At 39.7% G+C, this 19281-nt stretch overlaps 1 protein-coding gene across 2 annotated transcripts in view; it reads right to left on the reverse strand.

The window, feature by feature from the left end:
- Nucleotides 1–3763: 3763 nt before the first annotated feature.
- Nucleotides 3764–19281, reverse strand: part of LPXN (leupaxin) — a gene marked incomplete at its 5' end in the record, with an annotated part of 34594 nt that continues 19076 nt past the window's right edge. For both annotated transcript variants that reach the window (XM_081099961.1, XM_081099962.1), the window contains 5 exons: nucleotides 3764–5196; nucleotides 5524–5672; nucleotides 15111–15192; nucleotides 15309–15482; nucleotides 17590–17757. In XM_081099961.1, the coding sequence (XP_080956087.1) occupies nucleotides 4927–5196; nucleotides 5524–5672; nucleotides 15111–15192; nucleotides 15309–15482; nucleotides 17590–17757 (843 nt within the window). In that variant the 3' untranslated portion in view covers nucleotides 3764–4926. The remainder of the gene's footprint in view (nucleotides 5197–5523; nucleotides 5673–15110; nucleotides 15193–15308; nucleotides 15483–17589; nucleotides 17758–19281) is intronic.

Genomic DNA, 19281 nt, shown 5'->3' on the forward strand with positions numbered 1-19281 from the left:
AATTATGCTAAAAGGACTGTGCCCTCTAAGCTGGGACTTGTTTGTGGCTTTGCCAACAGGTCACTCTGAGGCTTAACCCTATAGCCGTGCTCTACAAAGGGGAATTTATTTATTCACATAATTTCCAGTCTGGGATTAAGACGCTGATGTGGTAGGATTGAGTGCTCAAAAGAAAATAAATTCTCATCAGTACTCAACTCTACTTTCCTCTGTATTGGTTTCTTTCTCAAGCAGGCTCCCCTCTAAGTGATCATAAAGATATTTCTCAGCAGCAATGAGTGTTTTATTATTCTATAGATAGAATCCCAACAGAATGAGAGTACCCTTTTCCCAGTAATTCACAAAGGTCCTGGGGAGCAATCTGATTTGCTTTGCTAGGGTCACATGTCTACTCCTGATCCAATCACCTTGGTCCACAAGAACAAAATAGCTTACTGGTCAGGCCTGACACTTGTATATATTCCAGGAGCTGATGATAAAGTCAGCCCATCATAAATAACTACATGGATCAAGCAGGAGAGAGATGTGGTTCCTTGTGGAGAAACTAGACTGAAAAAAAATAATGCTGAGAAGTGTGCTCCCATTCTATTTCACATCTTTGATTATGTTCAGTCATGTTAGTTATCATAGTTTATCATAGTCTAACAGCAGTAAAATCCAAAATCAAATTGTCTCACCTCCTTCAAGTTCAAGTTTAAAGGAAGTAAAATCCTTTGACTTATTGGTGTGCTCATTCTCAGCTGTACAAAATTGTTCCAAAAGCACCTATGATCTGAGGTATCTCTCATAGGAATTGGGGTAGTTATCCCAGGCAAAACCTTATTCCTAGAGTAGTTTTATTTTTTGTTTTGTTTTTTAAAAAATACATTATTGATTTCACAGAGAAAGAGAGAGGGAGAGATAGAAACATTAATGATGAGAATCATTGATTGGCTGCCTCCTGCACGCCCCCTACTGGGGATCGAGCCCACAACCTGGGCATGTGCCCTTGACCAGAATCAAACCCGGGACCCTTCAGTCCACAGGCCAACGTTCTATCCACTGAGCCAAACCAGCTAGGGCCCTAGAATAATTTTTGTTGAGATTTGGTGATATCCAAAATACAAAGGGGAGATGGATCATTCCCACCAAGATGCCAGGAAGTCTATGTGATTATCCAGACTATGAACCTAAACACAATTGGGAGCTTTCTTTGCACAGGAAATTAATTTGGACACAGTGCATTTGATTAATTTAGACACAATCAGGAGGTGGAGCCTCCTACATAAACTGTCTCCTTTCTTACAGAATCAATTTGAGACAGTGCTGCTTCCTGGCAAAGTTATACATTTGCAACAAGCACAACTCAATCACCAACTCTTATCTGACATTTCTTTCTTTCTCATCCTCCAAATCCCAGTAGATTCCAAGTTCTCCTTAGAGTGTGTTCTCAGCACTTACATGCTGCCCTGATGGTGAGTTTTATCTAGTGAAAGAGCCTCCACAGTGTTGTGGGGCAGACTGTCGCTTCTTTAGTCCCATATTTTATTGGCTGCCACCACTACCCTTATTGAGGACTTGTTCATGCCTAAGACACTTGCTCCTAAAGAAAGTTGTTGCATTTTCTCACCGTTATTTCAGCTAGAAGAGCTCCCTTTTCAGATTCCCAGACTGACGCTGCTGAGGATGCTTCTTATTGCTGTGCCCTACGGGCCTAGGGAAGACCAGTACCTCCGGCCTGGCATTATTTATAACACCATTATTCCTGGCTCTCTTCTATTTTTGAACTCTGAAGAGTTCTCAGACATGTTCCCTCGGGGCACTGGGAATATCTATTTGCTTACTTTCTGTATTACCTTGAAACTCAGAAAACACTTTAATATTTTTACTTTTAAAAAATCTGAAATGTAAAGCTTTTTTTAATTAAAGTATAGTTGACACACAATATTATATTAGTTTCATGTGTACAACATAGTGACATTTATTACAAAGTGATCACCACAAAAAGTCTACTATCCATTTGTCACCGTACAAAGTTATTGCGATATTGGAATATGTAGTTATATAAATTGAAGATTTGTTGTCTCCTTTCCAGTAAAACCCAGATTTTCTTTAAGTATTCACATTCCCTCCACAAAGTCCTTGTGTTTTCAGGAATTTAGTCCTGCTCCTAACTCTGGGAATGGTCCAGTTTGGTTTAAGCCAAGCTGTGTAGTCCATTCCCGCAGCAAAAATCACTTGTGGGTGAATGACATAAACTAGCCCAGTTAGGAGAATCTCTGGGCTTTTCTTGCTAAACTAGACGAAAGCACTCTTTCTCCCTCTACTGGTCATGAAAAAGAAGTTCATGTGGCTGGCGGCCTTCCTACAACCAACGGTAAGAGAAGTACGTGTCAGAATGTGTACGGCAAATAATTGTCTTTACCAAAGTATCACCTTGGAGGATTATATACTTATTCTAAAGAATAATTGGCCAACAAATTGAGAAATTCCTATTTGAAAATAGAGTTTCCAGTGTATAGCACATTCTTTTAGGTATATATACCTCACTGGTAGAAAAGCACTGCTCTTTGGGGGTAGCTTTTATTTAAAAAAAATTATGAGTTACTCAGAATCAAGAGTAAATAAGTGATCAGTTTGAGTAATAGTATTTATGGCTTTTTTAAAAGGGAAAATATTTCACTTGCAAGTGGCTTCCTTGTGGCTAAAACATTAGTCCCAAAGGCATCATATCTTTTTGAACAAGTATAACCACTTATATTTATTGTGAGAAGAAAACATCTTCACTTCTTAGTTGCACCTTATTGAACTCTTGCTTTTCTCTGACATTTTAAAATATTTAGACCTACTGAGATTTCAAAATAGCTCATCCTTAACAAAAAGTTTTAGCACCTGAACATTCTTTCTTAAAGGCTAAACCCCCAAGTTTACTTTGTCAAATCGCCCAGGCAACCATGAACACTGCCATATTAACACCTGCATATGACATCATAGAGTCAGATACAGTAAAGGGGATGTTTATAAGTTGAACGTAAATTTTGCTTCGTCTGGTAAGAAGTTGAATGTAAATTTTGCTTAGTCTGGTACTCTCAGCCAACCAAGTAGGACATGAGGCCAGATGGCTCCCTATCTGTGTGGCCTCCTACACAGCTTGGATGCATTTGAAGTTCCTGTAACTGTTACCACTTCCTCTTAACTCTCAAAACCCCTTATCATTCAGTCTAACAAATGGGTGCATGTGAAAAATGTATCTGCAAAGGCATTAGATAGCAGGACCCAGATAGATATAATAAAGCTTGGCAAGAATCATTTAATCTATCAGTTCTCCAAGAAGTTCTGTGCCCCTACCAATCTAGACACCAAATCAGTTCTATTTTCAAGAAATACCTTTAGTTAAGGAGTTTTCCACAGTCTCTTAATCTACTTTTAAACAAATAATCCTATGATGTCTTTAAGACCGTGATACAAATGATATAGTACAGATCTCATCACTATCTCTTTTGATTAAGGATGACTCCTTTGAGGCTTACTTGAGGTAGGACATGAGAAGGTAAGCTTTCTTTAATAACCTGACTAGCATTTCTACAACTTTACTTATAATATTTTGCAGAGGAGGAAATAATTAAGTGGAGACTTTCATTGGGGGCTTGAATTTCCTAATCCAAAGTAGAAAATGGTAAATGATCTTTTATAACATCTGTCTTCAGAGATGTTCTAAGAACAGCCACCCTGTTTGTCTTCATGAGACAATTGTGATGTTGATGAATATGCATTTTCATTTTTTAAAGAACAGCTTTATTGAGATGTAATTGATATACAAGAAATCTGGACATATTTAATATATACTTTTTTTTTTAGTTTGGAGACATGCGTTTATATGCAAATAAAGATTTGTAAGTGCCCAGTGCAGATACAGTTTTTCTCCTTCAGTAAACAAAGTGATGAGAACAATTTTAAGAGGCTTTGCCATCTTTTAAGATGATTTAATTATCTAAGTGCAAATAAGATAAATGTTATAGGTCCAAATTAATTAAAAAAGTTATTGAAAAGGAGTCCCTCCTTTTAATTAAAAAAAAATGCTTTTGTATGGATGTAAACAAGAGGCACAATACAAATGTAATTAGTTGCACAAAGTGCTTAGTTTATTAATATGAGAAGCAGAAGGATCATCTATCAAACTACATGATATTGAGTCATCAAAACACAAGCCACTTTCCCTGGCCAGTGTGATTTGGTTGGTTGGAGTGTCATCCCATACATCAGAAAGATCGAAGGTTCAATTCCTGGTCAGGGCACATACCCAGGTTGCAAGATCCATCCCTGGCCAGGGTGCATATGGGAGGCAATTGATTGATGTTCCTCTCTCACCTCAATGTATCTCTCTCTCCCTTCCTCTCTCTCTAAAATCAATGAAAACATATTTAACACACACACACAAGCCACTTTATTTGTCAATTATGTCAGCACTCAAATATGTCCAGTTAAAATCTAATACCTCTTGAAAAAAAGAAATACACTGAAAGGAGATGCAAGGAGCTTAAGAGTGCTATCATGATTCCTGACAGTAAGGATAAAGTCCACAGCCATGATTGTGGGGAACTGAGTCACATGGAAATATGGAAACTTGAAAAGGAGATTATAGGGGTGAAAATGGAGAAATCTGAGAAAACCAGTTATGAAATGAATGTGTGCATGTGGAAAATATATTTGCAGAGGCACTAGCTAGCATGCTCCAGATCTAAATCCAAGTACCCAATTAAAAAAATAAGACTAGAAATCTGAAACTTAAGGTGACAAGCCTAACATCTAGACATTCCCTTCTTTGTTCATCACCTTTACTTTCTCTGTAAGCCTATTGAGCAGAAGGTCCATAACAGCAAATGTACTCTTTCCTCTCTCGGTTTAAATGTTAAAGGGGATCTGGAGGGGCTGTGGGTTCAGCTGAGATTATATTTGGAAGAGCTTATTGAAGCAGGGTGGACAATAGGTCTTGCCATTCTGTTCCCTAAAGATTCCCTTCGACAACTGCGTCAGGCAGAAAGCACAGACGAAGTGCTCAGGATGGAACTTGTGGCCCATGGCACTGATGCAGCGGCCGGTGATGGGCTGCTCACACCCATAGCAGAGTGTTCCTCGGCGATGATGGTAATGGAGCTCGCAGAATGGACGTCCATCTAGTTCAAAGAAAGAGCCAGTGGAGAAACTGCTGAAGCAGTCCTGGGGGTGGAGAGAAGAGAAAGGAAAGGAAGGCAGATGTCTGGAATAAAACATCAGCAAAGTAAAACTTTCAGCCTAGAAATTCCTGCCAGTTTCCTGCCAGTAAGTAGCAGGAATTCACTTGGGTCCTTGACAAATGAAGGCTAGAATATGGCCCACTTGCAAAACAGAAAGCAAACACCACAACAAATGCTGGGTTTCGTGTCTCCTTTAGGAAGCCCACATCAATCCCTCATCCCAAGGTCTGAACCCTCTTAGCAGCTCTGCCTCTCAGAGAGGAGAACCCCTGACTTTCCTTAAATCCAACAAATAACTGAGTGTACAAACCCCACAAACAAAGCACTCTGGGTGCCAGACAGTGTCCATGGCTGAAAGGTAGTTTTCCAACACCGGGCGGTTGCAGCCCCCACACTTGGGTGAGAACATGGCTAAGAAATCCTTTCGGCAATATGGCTTCTTGTCCTTCTCGTGAAAACCTAGAGGGAGAAAAATCAAAGGTTCATTGTTGCAGTTTGAGACTGGAAGCCAAGTTGGAGGTTGAAAAAAGGCCAATGATTTTAAACTCTCCCAAACTTGGTGCCTTTGTATTCAGAATGGAGCTAATAACAAATACCTACCTCAAAGGGCCATTCTGAAAAATACAGTGACAATGCAGGTAAAGTGTTTCAGTATTGTTCCTGAGCCATAGTGAACACTTACCAATGTTAAGGGCTGTTGCTTCTTGATGCCTTAGTATTAACTATTCGATAGCCTTGACAGTTCTGCCCCAGGCCTCAATATGGCTAGCCTCACCTTGTCATTCATAAATCAGCTAAAATATCATCTTATCGAAGAGGCATTTCTCCAGCCTATATCTATCACTTGGTCTTTTTCATTGCCTTTATTTATCATTATCTAAAATCATCTTTGTGGTCTGTCTTTCCTATTGGAACATTAGCTCTGAGAGAAACTAGATTTTGTTGGTCTTGTCACACTGAATCTCCAGTATCTAAAATGGCACTTGGAAAAAACCTGCCTCATATTTAAAAATAAAGAAATATGAAATAATAATTTCCAAATGGATGTAAGATCTAAATGTAATAACTCAAACGATACAAATATTTGAATTAAAAATGGATGTATTCTTCTCTAATCTGGGAATGAAATAAGAACTGTCATAAAATGTCTCAAATTTCAAAAGCAAGTTAAATAATAAATTTAGCTACATTAAAAATATATACTAATGACTTATGCATGTCCAAAAAACACTTTAGGCAAAGCTAAGAGAAAGGAAAAAGGAAAAGATTTGTTAATTATATCTCAGAGAAATATAATGAATACAAAGGTCCCTAAATAATTATATGGTTTAGGCCAGCTGGTGTGGCTCAGCAGTTGAGCATTGAGCCAGGAATTAAGAGGCCACTGGTTCCAGTCTGGGTCAGGGCACATTCCCAGGTTGCAGGCTCAATCCCCCCCGGGGTGGCATGCAGGAGGCAACTGATTGGTGATATTTCTCTTATTGATATTTCTTTTTTTCTTTTTTTAATTTTTTTTTTTTATTGCTTAAAGTATTACAAAGGGTACTACATATGTGTCCATTCCATCCCCCCCGCCCTAGACAGTCCCCCAGCCTCCCCCATCCCCCAGTGTCTTATGTCCATTGGTTATGCTTATATGCATGCATACAAGTCCTTTAGTTGATCTCTTACCCCCCTACCTCCTGCCCCCCAACCCTCCCCGGCCTTCCCGCTGTAGTTTGACAATCTGTTTGAGGCAGCTCTGCCTCTGTATCTATTATTGTTCAAAAGTTTATAATGGTCTCTATTATCCATGAATGAGTGAGATCATGTGGTATTTTTCCTTCATTGACTGGCTTATTTCACTTAGCATAATGCTTTCCAGTTCCATCCATGATGTTGCAAATGGTAAGAGTTCCTTCCTTTTTAGAGCAGCATAGTATTCCATCGTGTAGATGTACCACGGTTTTCTAATCCATTCATCTACTGATGGGCACTTAGGCTGTTTCCAGATCTTAGCTATGGTGAATTGTGCTGCTATGAACATAGGGGTGCATATATCCTTTCTGATTGGTGTTTCTGGTTTCTTGGGATATATTCCTAGAAGTGGGATCACAGGGTCAAATGGGAGTTCCATTTTCAGTTTTTTAAGGAAACTCCATACTGTTTTCCATAGTGGCTGCACCATCTCTTATTGATATTTCTATCTCTCTGTCCTTCTCCCTTTCTCTCTCAAATATATGTTTAAAAATAATAATTACATGGTTTCAACTATTGTTTTATAAAATTTATCCCTAAAAATTGAATCAAGTGGAAACAAACTAAACTACATAACAAATTGGTGATATGACCAAGGAAAGGCAATAATTCATTCTAGTGTCCTTAAAACATAGTATTTTGACTGTACAGTCCTACTGGATGAATTCTAAAGACAAAAAGAACTACAAAGAAATCTCAATACATCCTGACCTTGACCTCTCTGTGGGACCTGATAGTGTTGGTTGAACCCAACTATCATAAGCCAATATCTCTGCAAATACAAAAGCTCCACTTGTGCCTACTAAAAGAGAGTAAAAGTAAAGCATACTCAGTGGATTGGAAAGTAGCCCACAAAGAACACTATTTCTAGAAATCTATTTTGATAGTAGCAGCCAAATGAAAAAAGAAAAAAGGCAATGGGACCCAAATCAGGTGGCTGTAATCTTCCCACGATCTCCAGTCACTGTTTGATATGCCTTGCCTTGTTCAGTGATGCTGTCGTGGAAAAGAAAATAGTTTAACAGACTTCTGAGGCCTATAGATCTAACATTCTAAACTAATAATTGTGTTCTTTTCTCTGAGACAGAGATGAGCTCGCTTACTTTTTTTCACTTTATCAAAGAATTTCTAGAGACTGATCAAGTGCAACTGACTGTGGGCAAGCCTAGTATTTGAGAAAAACAAATCAACATATACAACCCCTTCCTTGCTTTTTGTGCCCCAATATTTCTTATACATTCTTGTGCATCCATCACATGGTGAGATTACTGGCTGGGCCCCACCCCAGAGTTTCTGATTCAGTAGGTCTGGGATGGGGCCTGAGAATTTTTATTTCAGACAAGTCCTCAGGCGATGCAAATGACCTAAAACTGAGCTTGCCTGTAGGAATGACCCTCATCTAGGCATTTGCAGGGTAGCTGGTCATAAGAATGAGATAGCAGGGAAGTAACAGCCTCTGTGTGAACTCAGGTGAGTCTCAGGAGAGGAATCAAAAGCAATAAGCCAAACTTGCTGTGATACCCCTTGCATATGTTATGCAATAAATTGAGAAAGTTTCAGCACCTACTTGCCTGGAGGCTCTCTCTGGGGCCAATTACCTCTGGAGAATGGATGAGAAACTCTAACAATTAAAAGTGCACACTCTGGTGCGGCTCTTATCCACCAGGGAAATTAGGCAGCACCTGCATGGCCTGGATAATGAACAATTAAAAAGAAGGTAGGCAATGAGGACCTGGTCCCTATGGGAGGGTGTTAAAGCCTGATGTGCTTAGAAACTTGAGGCTTAAAGAGGAATTCCCTGAACTGAAACAAAAAAATGCAGATGAATTTAATTTCCCAGGAGGCTCAAGGGTTTAGCTGTCATTATAGAAACTCTGTGTGTGACCTGGGTAAGGCAGGATGCTACCTAATTAATAGACTAACCCTATAGTGGGAGACCCATTTACAGAAAGCAAAGAATAAAAACAAAAATGCTTCTCAAGAGGAGTTTCTGATTAGTAAATGGCCTTTTTAATCAGTTGTCTAAATAAATATAGCTTATGTGTGGCTTCATATTTATGTGAAATTATAAATAACCTAACCTGCCTGTCAGTTTAGAAGAGGCCCAAATCAAAAGCAATGATGCTTCCCGGTCATCCTATGAATAGGATATTTTCCTTTTGTGTCTAACTTACATTTCTTCTTGAAATACATCTTTATCCTCTTGTTCTGTTCTCAGGCAACTTCCACATCATAATTATCTCTGGGTATATTCTTATTTACTATTTACTCAACTCTTAGACTTCTATGGCTACTGGTACAATATAAATTTACCATGACACATTTCAATATGCTTTAGATTTTAAATCCCAATGAAAAATATGCTTACCTAAAGTGCAATTTAGAAATGAAAGGCCTAATGATTTGTGAAAAGCATTGAACAAGCTTCAGTGAACACGCAAATTACTACAAAGCACTTAGCTAGTGGATTATATCAGTGCTACTCAATCCAGGTCTACTTTCAAATAAAGTGCATCATGTCGGTGCCAAGAAAGTACAAAGTTCCAACAGAAGAAGAGGAATTGAGACTCTGTCAAAGGGCACTTAGGATGTTGTAGAAAAACAAACAAATATGAAACTTGTTAAAATAAGACCTTAATTTAAATTCCAACTCTTTGACTTTCCCATTTTATGACTTTAAGAAAATCACTTTTCCTTTCTGAGGTTCAGTGTTTTCATCTATAACTAGATAAAATGTGAAATAAAATTAGTCTTACACAGTTGTGGATGGGATCAAATGAATGGTAATTAGAAATATACATAATAACAGGCCTGACATTAGTAGAGTCCACATTGGTGAGGGTAAGACACGTAGGGTTATCTTCACTTCCGCTTGAAACATCACTGACATGATAGTTAAAGAATAATCTAAAATAGAATTGCTTGCCAGCACCGGTTTGGCTCAGTGGGTAGAGCGTCAGCCTGTGGACTGAGGGGTCCCAGGTTCGATTCCGGTCAAGGGCATGTACCTTGGTTGCGAGCACATCCCCAGTAGGAGATGTGCAGGAGGCAGCTGATCGATGTTTCTCTCTCATCGATGTTTCTAACTCCCTATCCCTGTCCCTTCCTCTCTGTAAAAAATCAATAAAAAAATATATTAAAAAAAATAATAAAAAAAATAAAATAGAAAGACCAGTGGGAAAATGAGAAAAGGAAAAGAGATGCCACAAATGAGATATCAATAAAATTTTCAAAAATTTAAAGTAGGCATAAGTGTGACAACTAGCTTGGCAAAAACAAGAACACTGAAACCTACATCTCCAGAGAGAGGAGGTGCCAATAAAACTTAAGCCATCTGGAGCTCCATAACATCAGAGGGGCTCAGGAACGGAATGCATAAAATAGTCTCAAGGCTGAGAACAGGATTGGTTGTAATTCTGAGGAGCTGTTAGAAGATCAGATTCCCCACCCTACCATAAGATAAAGTAATTAATTCTGGAGATATCAAACCAGAGCTACTGGGCACCATGAGGAAAGAAGTAAAGCTTTCTACTGAAAAAAAAAAAAAAAAAAAAAAAAAAGGAATTACATACAAGTTGACATTCTGAATAGTGAAACCTCATTTTCTAATCCTTTAAAAAAATTTTCATAAGGCTGGGAGAGAGAGCATCTCTTGAATTGATTCAAGATTAAAGGCCTAGCCCTAACCAGTTTGGCTGAGTGGATAGAGTGTCAGCCCTCAGACTGAAGGGTTCCAGGTTCGATTCAAGTCAAGGGCATGTACCTTGGTTGCAGGTTCCCCAGTCCTGTTCAGGGTGCGTGCAGGAGGCAACCAATGGATGTATCTCTTTCACATCGATGTCTCTCCCTTCTACTCCCTCTAAAAATATCCTCAGGTGAGGATTAACAACAGCAGCAAAAAGATTAAAGGCCTAAAATATTAATATTCAGGAGTCTCCCAGCAAAATGGCCAGAGCATCCTACCTAAGTACCACACAGTTGAGTCCAACAGCCTACACATTCTGCCTATATCCCAATTAGCATTTTAATGTCTCATTCTTAAATAGGAAATGGGCAACCAAAGATCAGCAGGATTTGTCCAAGACCAATATAACAAGATGGAAGGCACTGAGATGTCATAGATACCAATTCCAAATTGAGCTACAAGACATTCCTCAAAGAAAATAGCCATGGTCTATTCTCATGATTCTGGAACTCCTCACTCACACTGAGGATACAAAACAGGTAAAGAGGAAGGGAAATTCAGAGAGGGAATTCAGAGAAGGGAAATTCTTTGGAGAAAATTGTGCTATGGGTACTCCACCCCTGTCAAGAGAGATGAGGCATGGCTCTTGTTAATTCAAGTCAAGAGAGGGACTTTAATAGGACCATTCAGAGAGCTGGGTATATGTGTCCTGCCTTTAGTGGGGTATTTGACTTATCTCTGGAAAAAGTCCATAGGTGAAAGTCTGGCTGAAAGTACAGCAGTTAAAAAGAGAGATGCACATGAAAATTAATTTCAATCCCATTGACTGTAAGAGAATGGTACAAGTTTCCTGTGATCCATATATGCAAATGTGAGTGAAAGAGATGATCCAGAACCATTATAATAATTTCTAAGAGATCAGCAGGAGGAAATAATGTAAACCCTGCAAAAATGAATCTGTGTGGAATGAATCCTCAAAGAAATGTGCCAAGGGAGAACCAAGATAAGTGAAGGGCAATTAAGAGTTTACAATTGGGGGGCCCAAGTCCTCCTGAGTTTACAATTGGTCCTGTACTAAATCCACAGAAAGATTCAAGAAAAAAAAGCCAGAGTTAAACATCTGCCAGGCCCAGACAGCATAAAGAAGATTTATAACAATACTAGACAAATTAAATTTTTCTGCCCTCCAGTCTCAACTCCTTCCATCTCTGTTTCAACTCTGGAGGGATCAGATATCAAGAGCATTATGCGAAGCCAAATAAATCAAATGGAAAAGGATAAGAATCATATGATTTTACTTATATATGGGATATAAAACAGAAAGCAACAAGCAAATAAAAAAAATCCTCATAGAAAACAGGATGGTGGTTATCAGATGGTAGGAGTTTCGGGGGAGGATGAAGAGGGTAAAGGGAGTCAAATATATGGTGATAGGAGACTAGACTTTGGGTGGTGAGTACACAACAATATACAGATGATGTGTTATAGAACTGTAGACTTGAAATAGATAATTTTATTAACAAATGTCACCTCAATAAATTTATTACAAACTTTTTAAAGAAAAGAGGAATCAGAAAAGACATGGGACTGCCCAAGTTTTTATTTTGGAGAGAGGACAAAACATTCCCCATGGAATTAATTCCAAAAAGACAGGAAAAGACAAATAAAGAAGCTTTCTGAATCCATGCATGAGTTATATTTGTTCAAAACAAACATAAAAAGAAGTCAAGAAAAAAATCAAGACAATTCAGAAAACAGAAGGAAAAAGAAACACAGAAAGAGGGAAAAACAGATAATATAGAAAGGGTCAGGAATAAGAACAAAATCTTAGGCAGCAAAATCTCAGACATCTCCCAAAGCAATATGTTTACAGATACATCTCCTAGGGCAAAGGAAACTAAGGATAAAATAAACAAATGGGACTACATCAAAATATAAAGCTTCTGTACAGCAAAAGAAACCATCAACAAAATGAAAAGGGAGCCCACTGTATGGGAGTACATACTCAGCAATGATACATCTGATAAAGGGTTAATATGCAAAATATATAAGGAACTTATACAACTTAACAAAAGGAAGATAAACAATGCAATTTAAAAATTGACAAAGGACCTAAATTAACACTTTTCCAAAGTGGACACACAGATGGCCAAGAGACATATGAAAAAATGCTCAGTCACTGATCATCAGAGAAATGCAAATTAAAATGACAGTAAGGTATCACCTCACACCTGTCAGAATGGCTACCATCAACAAGTCAACAAATGACAAGTGCTGGCGAGGATGTGGAGAAAAGGGAATCCTAGCACACTGCTGACAGGAATGCAGAATGGTACAGCTATTATGGAGAACAGTACGGAGTTTCCTCAAAAAATTAAATATGGAACTGCCATTTGACCCAGTGATCCCACTTCTAGGAATATATCCTAAGAAACCTGAAACACCAGTCAGAAAGAATGATGCATACCCCTATGTCCATATCTGAGATTGGAAACAGCCCAAGTGCCCATAAATAGATGGGTGGATAAAAAAGCCGTGGTACATTTGCAACATGGAATACTATGCAGCAGTAAAGAAGAGAGACTTTTTTTTTTTTTTTCAGAGAGGAAGGGAGAGGGAGAAATATCAATGATGAGAGAGAATCACCAATCAGCCACCCCCTGCACGCCCCCCACTGGGGATCAAGGCCACAACCCAGGCATGTGCTCCCAACCGGAATCGAACCCAGGATTCTTCAGTCTGCAGGCCGACGCTCTATCCACTGAGTCAAACTGGCCAGGGCAGAAGAGGGATCTTTTACCCTTTGAGACAGAATGGAGGGACCTGGAAAGTATTATGCTAAGTGAAATAAGCCAGTTAGAGAAAGACAAGTATCACATGATCTCACTCATATGTGGAATCTGGTGAACAAAATAAACTAATGAACAAAATAGATCCAGAGACATAGAAACATGGAACAGACTGTGGCATCTCAGAGGGAAGGCAGGAGGAGGGTGGGTAGGTGGGAAGAGATCAACCAAAGAACTTGTATGCATAAATGCATAACCCATGGACACAGACAATAGGGTGGTGAAGGCCTTGGGCAGGGGGTGGGGGTGGGCTAGAAGAGGTCAATAGGGGGAAAAGGAGATATATGTAATACTTTCAACAATAAAGATTTTTAAAAAATAATAAGAAAACAAAACAAAAAAACTTCCCAACTATGGAAACTGGAAGACAGTGAAGCAAACAAAGTCTTCAGAAGTATGAGGGAAAATAGTTTCCACCTAGAATTGTCTGCCCAGGCAACTGAAGGTAGATAACAGAACAAAAATATTTTCAGATATTCAAGGTCTCGAAAGTTTTACCTGTTCTCAAGAGCTACTACAGGATGTGCTCTATCAAAATAAAGACAGTAACATGTATTAAAAGACTTGAGATCCAAGAAACAGAGGATCCAAAGAGGAAAATAGTAAAAGGAATTCCCAAGATAATGACCCAGAATAACTGCTTCTCAACAGGCCTCAGGTTGGAGCAGGAATATGGGCGTCCCTGGGACAGATGTCTATGAGAAAGAACAAATGGAACTGACCTATCATCACATGTGGTTGACCACTTTGAGAAGGATTTCACAGTTCTGTCAGATAAATTAGTGGTAAGTATAATGAAAATTAAGCTAATGAAAAAAGGATACAAACTTCAGGGACAAAAATATACAAAAGGACTCCATGTGCCAGACACTGTTTTAAACACTAATCATGACTCTTAAAATCCTCATGATGATCCTGTAAGATAGGCATTATTAGGCCCATTTTACTGATAAGGGAAGTGAGATACAGAGAGGTTAAATGACTGGAACAACATCACCTAGCAAATAAATGTCCAGCCCAGATTTAAACCCGGTAGTCTGACTCCAAAAGCCAGGCTCTACTGTAATCACAGTTTGCTGCCCAGGCTCAACTGTGAGCAATATTCACATGATTATCTACTAGTACACACTGAATATTGATCTGACCTGTAATTATGACCTAATTATAAACTGAGAAAAATGTGGAAGGGAAAATATGTTGGGGGTGAAAATATGGCATCCCTAAATATGGTGGGATAGTAATAACATTTCTAAATCCTCTTCTTCTCTGATAGAAAGTGAATACATAATCATTAAAATTTTGGGGAAAATAAATTTATAGTAATGTGTCACTTAAAAAAAAGTAAATAACAAAAGAAAAAGCTAAAAAAATCAAGAGAGAAGTAGGGTTGGGGGTGGAGAAAGGAGGAGCAAGGGACTATTCATTTTCAATATCACCCTTGAAGTAATGTTTGAGTTTTTAAACTATGCAACCATATTTCTTTGATTAAAATAATTCAATTTTAACAAAATCTATAAATGCTGGAAAAAGGTAGGGAAGGATGGCATGTGGTACTGAAATGGGCACTTGGGTGGTAGAGGCAGAATCCCGGACAACCAGGACAGGTCAAGGTACCCCAGGCCATACCTTCTGCACCAAACACCTCTCCACAGTGAGAGCAGAAGAAGTGCTCTGGGTGCCAGGTTTGGTTCATTGCTGTCAGCACTCTCTGGAAAAGGAACACACAGAGAGATATCACAATGCCTCAGAACTGTAAAACATGACCCTGGTTCTAAAGGAGTGAGGAAAAGCTACAGGCAAGCAGGGGGAGAGGGGTTTACTTACATCCAGGATGGGAGCAGCACAGTAAGCACAGCGTGGCGAAAACAGATGGTGGTAGTCCCTGGGGCAGTAGGCCAAACCACTGCGCTCAAAGAAGGGACTGGAGCCAATCTCTTCCTTGCAGTGACTACAGATGAAGTGCTCTGGATGCCATGCTTGCCCTAGAGCATGGATCACCTGGAGGAGGAAATAAAGCCTGGAGTGAGAGCCCAGTAGGGTGCCCTAGGACCTGCAGGTTGCACGTCATGGTGGGCACTCTTCACACAGTTTCCTGAGTAAATGACACCCGCTGGAGTTACATAACACTAAGGCCTACAGCAGTGATGGCGAACCTTTTGAGCTCGGCGTGTCAGCATTTTGAAAAACCCTAACTTAACTCTGGTGCCGTGTCACATAGAGAAATTTTTTGATATTTGCAACCATAGTAAAACAAAGACTTATATTTTTGATATTTATTTTATATATTTAAATGCCATTTAACAAAGAAAAATCAACCAAAAAAATGAGTTCGCGTGTCACCTCTGATATGCGTGTCATAGGTTCGCCATCACTGGCCTAGACCTATGTGGTCTGTTGCCCATGCTTTTTGGAGAGAAAAAAAGTGCCCACTTTCTTGACTGCTCACCCTGATAAAAGCCTGTAAATGTTTGTTACCACTACACTGTCCCAGATGGTATAAGAAACAAAATAGAGCACAGCAGTGATAGACAGCAGATAACTACAGCCTTGGTGTGGCTGGGATCCCTAGAAGAGTAAAAGGTCAAAAGACAGTTTTTATTCCTCTGGTTTGAACATCTCATCTCACACCCCATGCGGAGTTGGGTCTCAAAACCCTGTTATGGTTTTGGTGGAGTATGATGCAGAGCAGGAGTTAGTGGCCATGATTTGGAGCTGAATGCAGCTGAAAATTACATGCAATAAATTTAAACTAGGAATGTTTGCACAGAGGGAACAGTGAGAAAGTTCATTTCAGTACAGGCAGTGCGGAACGGTTAAGAGCTTAAACTCAAATTAAAAGCTTTGACTTTCCTGGGTTCAAATCCCAGCTTTACCTCTTACTAGACCTTGGACCTGAGCCCTCAGTTTCTGCTGGGGTTCTTGTTCCAGCATTAAGAAGGGTTCAGCAATCTGGAGAAGGCTGTGTGTAGATTAAATAGGAGTCCAGAGACGAAATATAATTTTGAAAGGCATTTGGAGGTCAGAGGAGCCTAGTTTAAAGGAAACTAAGATCTAAGGTCTAAGGTCTAAGGTCTAAGGTCTCCTCATCCCAGGACTCCATGCTTTATATTAACACAATTTGTTCTGAGGCGAGGCAGAGATATAGACTTCAAAGGGTATACACAAACATTGTCAGAATGGGGGAATTAGCCTACGGCTGTTCAGGTGTTTGGCCAGTAGGAGGCAATAACATGTAGACTAAGATGCCCTTTAGCTGTGTGACAGCCAAGCAATTCATTTAATGTATCCTATTCAGGTTTGGGGAAATGCCCTTGCCACTCCAGATGATTCAGCCCTGCTGAACATGCTGGAATTGGTTTCCAGCAAGTTTCCTCATCTTTACAAAGGGAATAATACTAGAGTCTCCTTCAAGGACCAATGTGACCATTAAATGAAGAAATACTTGTAAAGCACTTAGCCCAGAACACTATAAATAATCAGTAATTATTAACTACTAGAGGCCTGATGTACGGATTCGTGCACTGATGGGGTCCCTCAACCTGGCCTGCGCACTCTCACAATCCGGAACCCCTCGGGGGATGTTGGACTGCCAGTTTCAACCCGATCCCCACAGACCAGGCTGAGGGACCCCACTGGTGCATGGATCCCTAGAAGAGTAAAAGGTCAAAAGACAGTTTTTATTCCTCTGGTTTGAACATCTCATCTCACACCCCAAGCAGAGTTGGGTCTCAAAACCCTGTTATGGTTTTGGTGGAGTATGATGCAGAGCAGGAGTTAGTGGCCATGATTTGGAATCCATGCACCAGGCCTCTCTTATGCATATAAGATCTTTGGTTAATCTCTTCCTGCCCTCCCCCCTGCCCCTTTCCTTCTGAGATTCATCAGTCTGTACCATGTTTCCATGCCTGTGCATTGAGCGTTTGCCCCCTGGTGGTCAGTGCACGTCATAGCTACCAGTCGAATGGTCAAACAGTTGCTTAGGCTTTTATATATAGAGATTAAAACTTCTTAGAATATAAAGAGAAATAACAATCTTTGGTGGGACAGAGAGAGACACACACAGAGACATAGATGGCTGTAGGACCAACATCTTGGCCCGTCCCACCTTTCCAGCAATCAATTTCTGGCAGGAAGCACAATGGCCCTTGGGCACCGTGGCAATCCCAAGGTCCTGCAATTCCTGCTCCAATCCCCCCAGCATTGAGTCCAGGGAGACCTTGTGATCCTGCTTGTCTGGTAAGTACTTCTTGCTGGCATCTGCTTTCACTGCCACCTAGTACCAAGGAGAGAACCATGAACAGAGTCAGCCTCATGGAATTCATCCTCAGTGGCATCTTCTTCATGACCCTATAAAATCACCTCTACTGATGGGCCTTTAGTCTTTCCTGAACCTTCTTCTAAGGTATGGGAGAATTCAACATTATAACACCAATAAAAATGTTTTCATCTCTTCTTCATTCTAAATTCCTCATGCCAAATGAAATCTGACTAATCTTCCTGCATTTGTAAGTCTTTTCCTGACTATAGGAAATTGAGTGGATGAATATAATTCTGGTTCTTGTGATGACCACAACTCAGCAGTCTTCTTTTTATTCATTTATTCTGCAGTGTTTATTGAGCACCTAGTTTTCCCCAAACCCTGCTCTAGGCTGGCTCTTGGTAGAGACAATGTACAAAAGCAACCAAGTGTCTCTCCTCAAAGTTTACATTCCCTGGGTGACAGACAATAAACAATTAAAATGAATATATGATGGCCCTAGCTGGTTTGGCTTAGTGGATAGAGTGTCGGCCTGTGGACTGAAGGGTCCAGAGTTCGATTCCGATTGGGGGCACATACCCGGGTTGTGGGCTCGATCCCCAGTAGGAGGCATGCAGGAGGCAGCCGATCAATGATTCTCTCTCATCTCCCTTCCTCTCTGAAAATCATTGATGTTTCTATCTCTCTCTCACTCTCCCTTCCTCTCTGAAAATCAATAAAAATATGTTAAATAATAATAGTAAATGATAAATGAATATATGATGCAATGCCAGAGAGAAATATGATATACATTATACATCAAGACAAAAGTGACAGAGGGTGGGATGGTGAGGAAGAATTGATTGAGATGATGGTGATTAGAGAAGGACTCTAAGGATGTGATATTTTAGTGGATATTTAAGTGATGTACTTAGGGAATCAGAAATATTGATTTTTGTGGAAAGCATTACAGAGGGAGGGGAGACCCAGAGGAAGGAAGCTTGGCACATTAGAAGAATGGTAAGAAAAGTCAGTGGGGCTAAAACAGAGAGTGAAGTTGAGTGTGGCAGGAGAAGATAATAGAGAAGGAGGCAAAGATCACAATGATCACATTTTTACCCTCATGGTAAAAGATATGATTTTATTGCAAGGGTGATGGAGCCATTGGAGGGTGAAATAATCTGATTTATAAGATCCCTATTGTAGCTGAGTGAGGAATTAAGTGTAGAAGGGAATTAGAGGCATTAGTTAGGTGGGAGACTATGATAACAGTTTAAACCAGAAATAATTACTTGGACCAGTGTTAGCGGAAAAGGTGGTGAGAAATTGTCAGATAAGACTTGCTTATGGATTGTAGTTATTGAAGCAAAATTCCAAAATAGTTATAAAACATTAAAATAGTTATTTTAAAAAAGAAACTTTTGTCATCTAACAGATTTCCTTTCTCCTCTATTATATGACATTAGTTAATGTTGAAAAGATTAGTGTTCAAAAGGTTAATGTCTAAAAGGCCTGCAAGGCCCTAGCTGGTTTGGCTCAGTGGATAGAGCGTCGGCCTGC

This window comes from Myotis nattereri (assembly GCF_964212035.1).
Source record: "Myotis nattereri genome assembly, chromosome: 9".
Classification (NCBI taxonomy): Eukaryota; Metazoa; Chordata; class Mammalia; order Chiroptera; family Vespertilionidae; genus Myotis; species Myotis nattereri.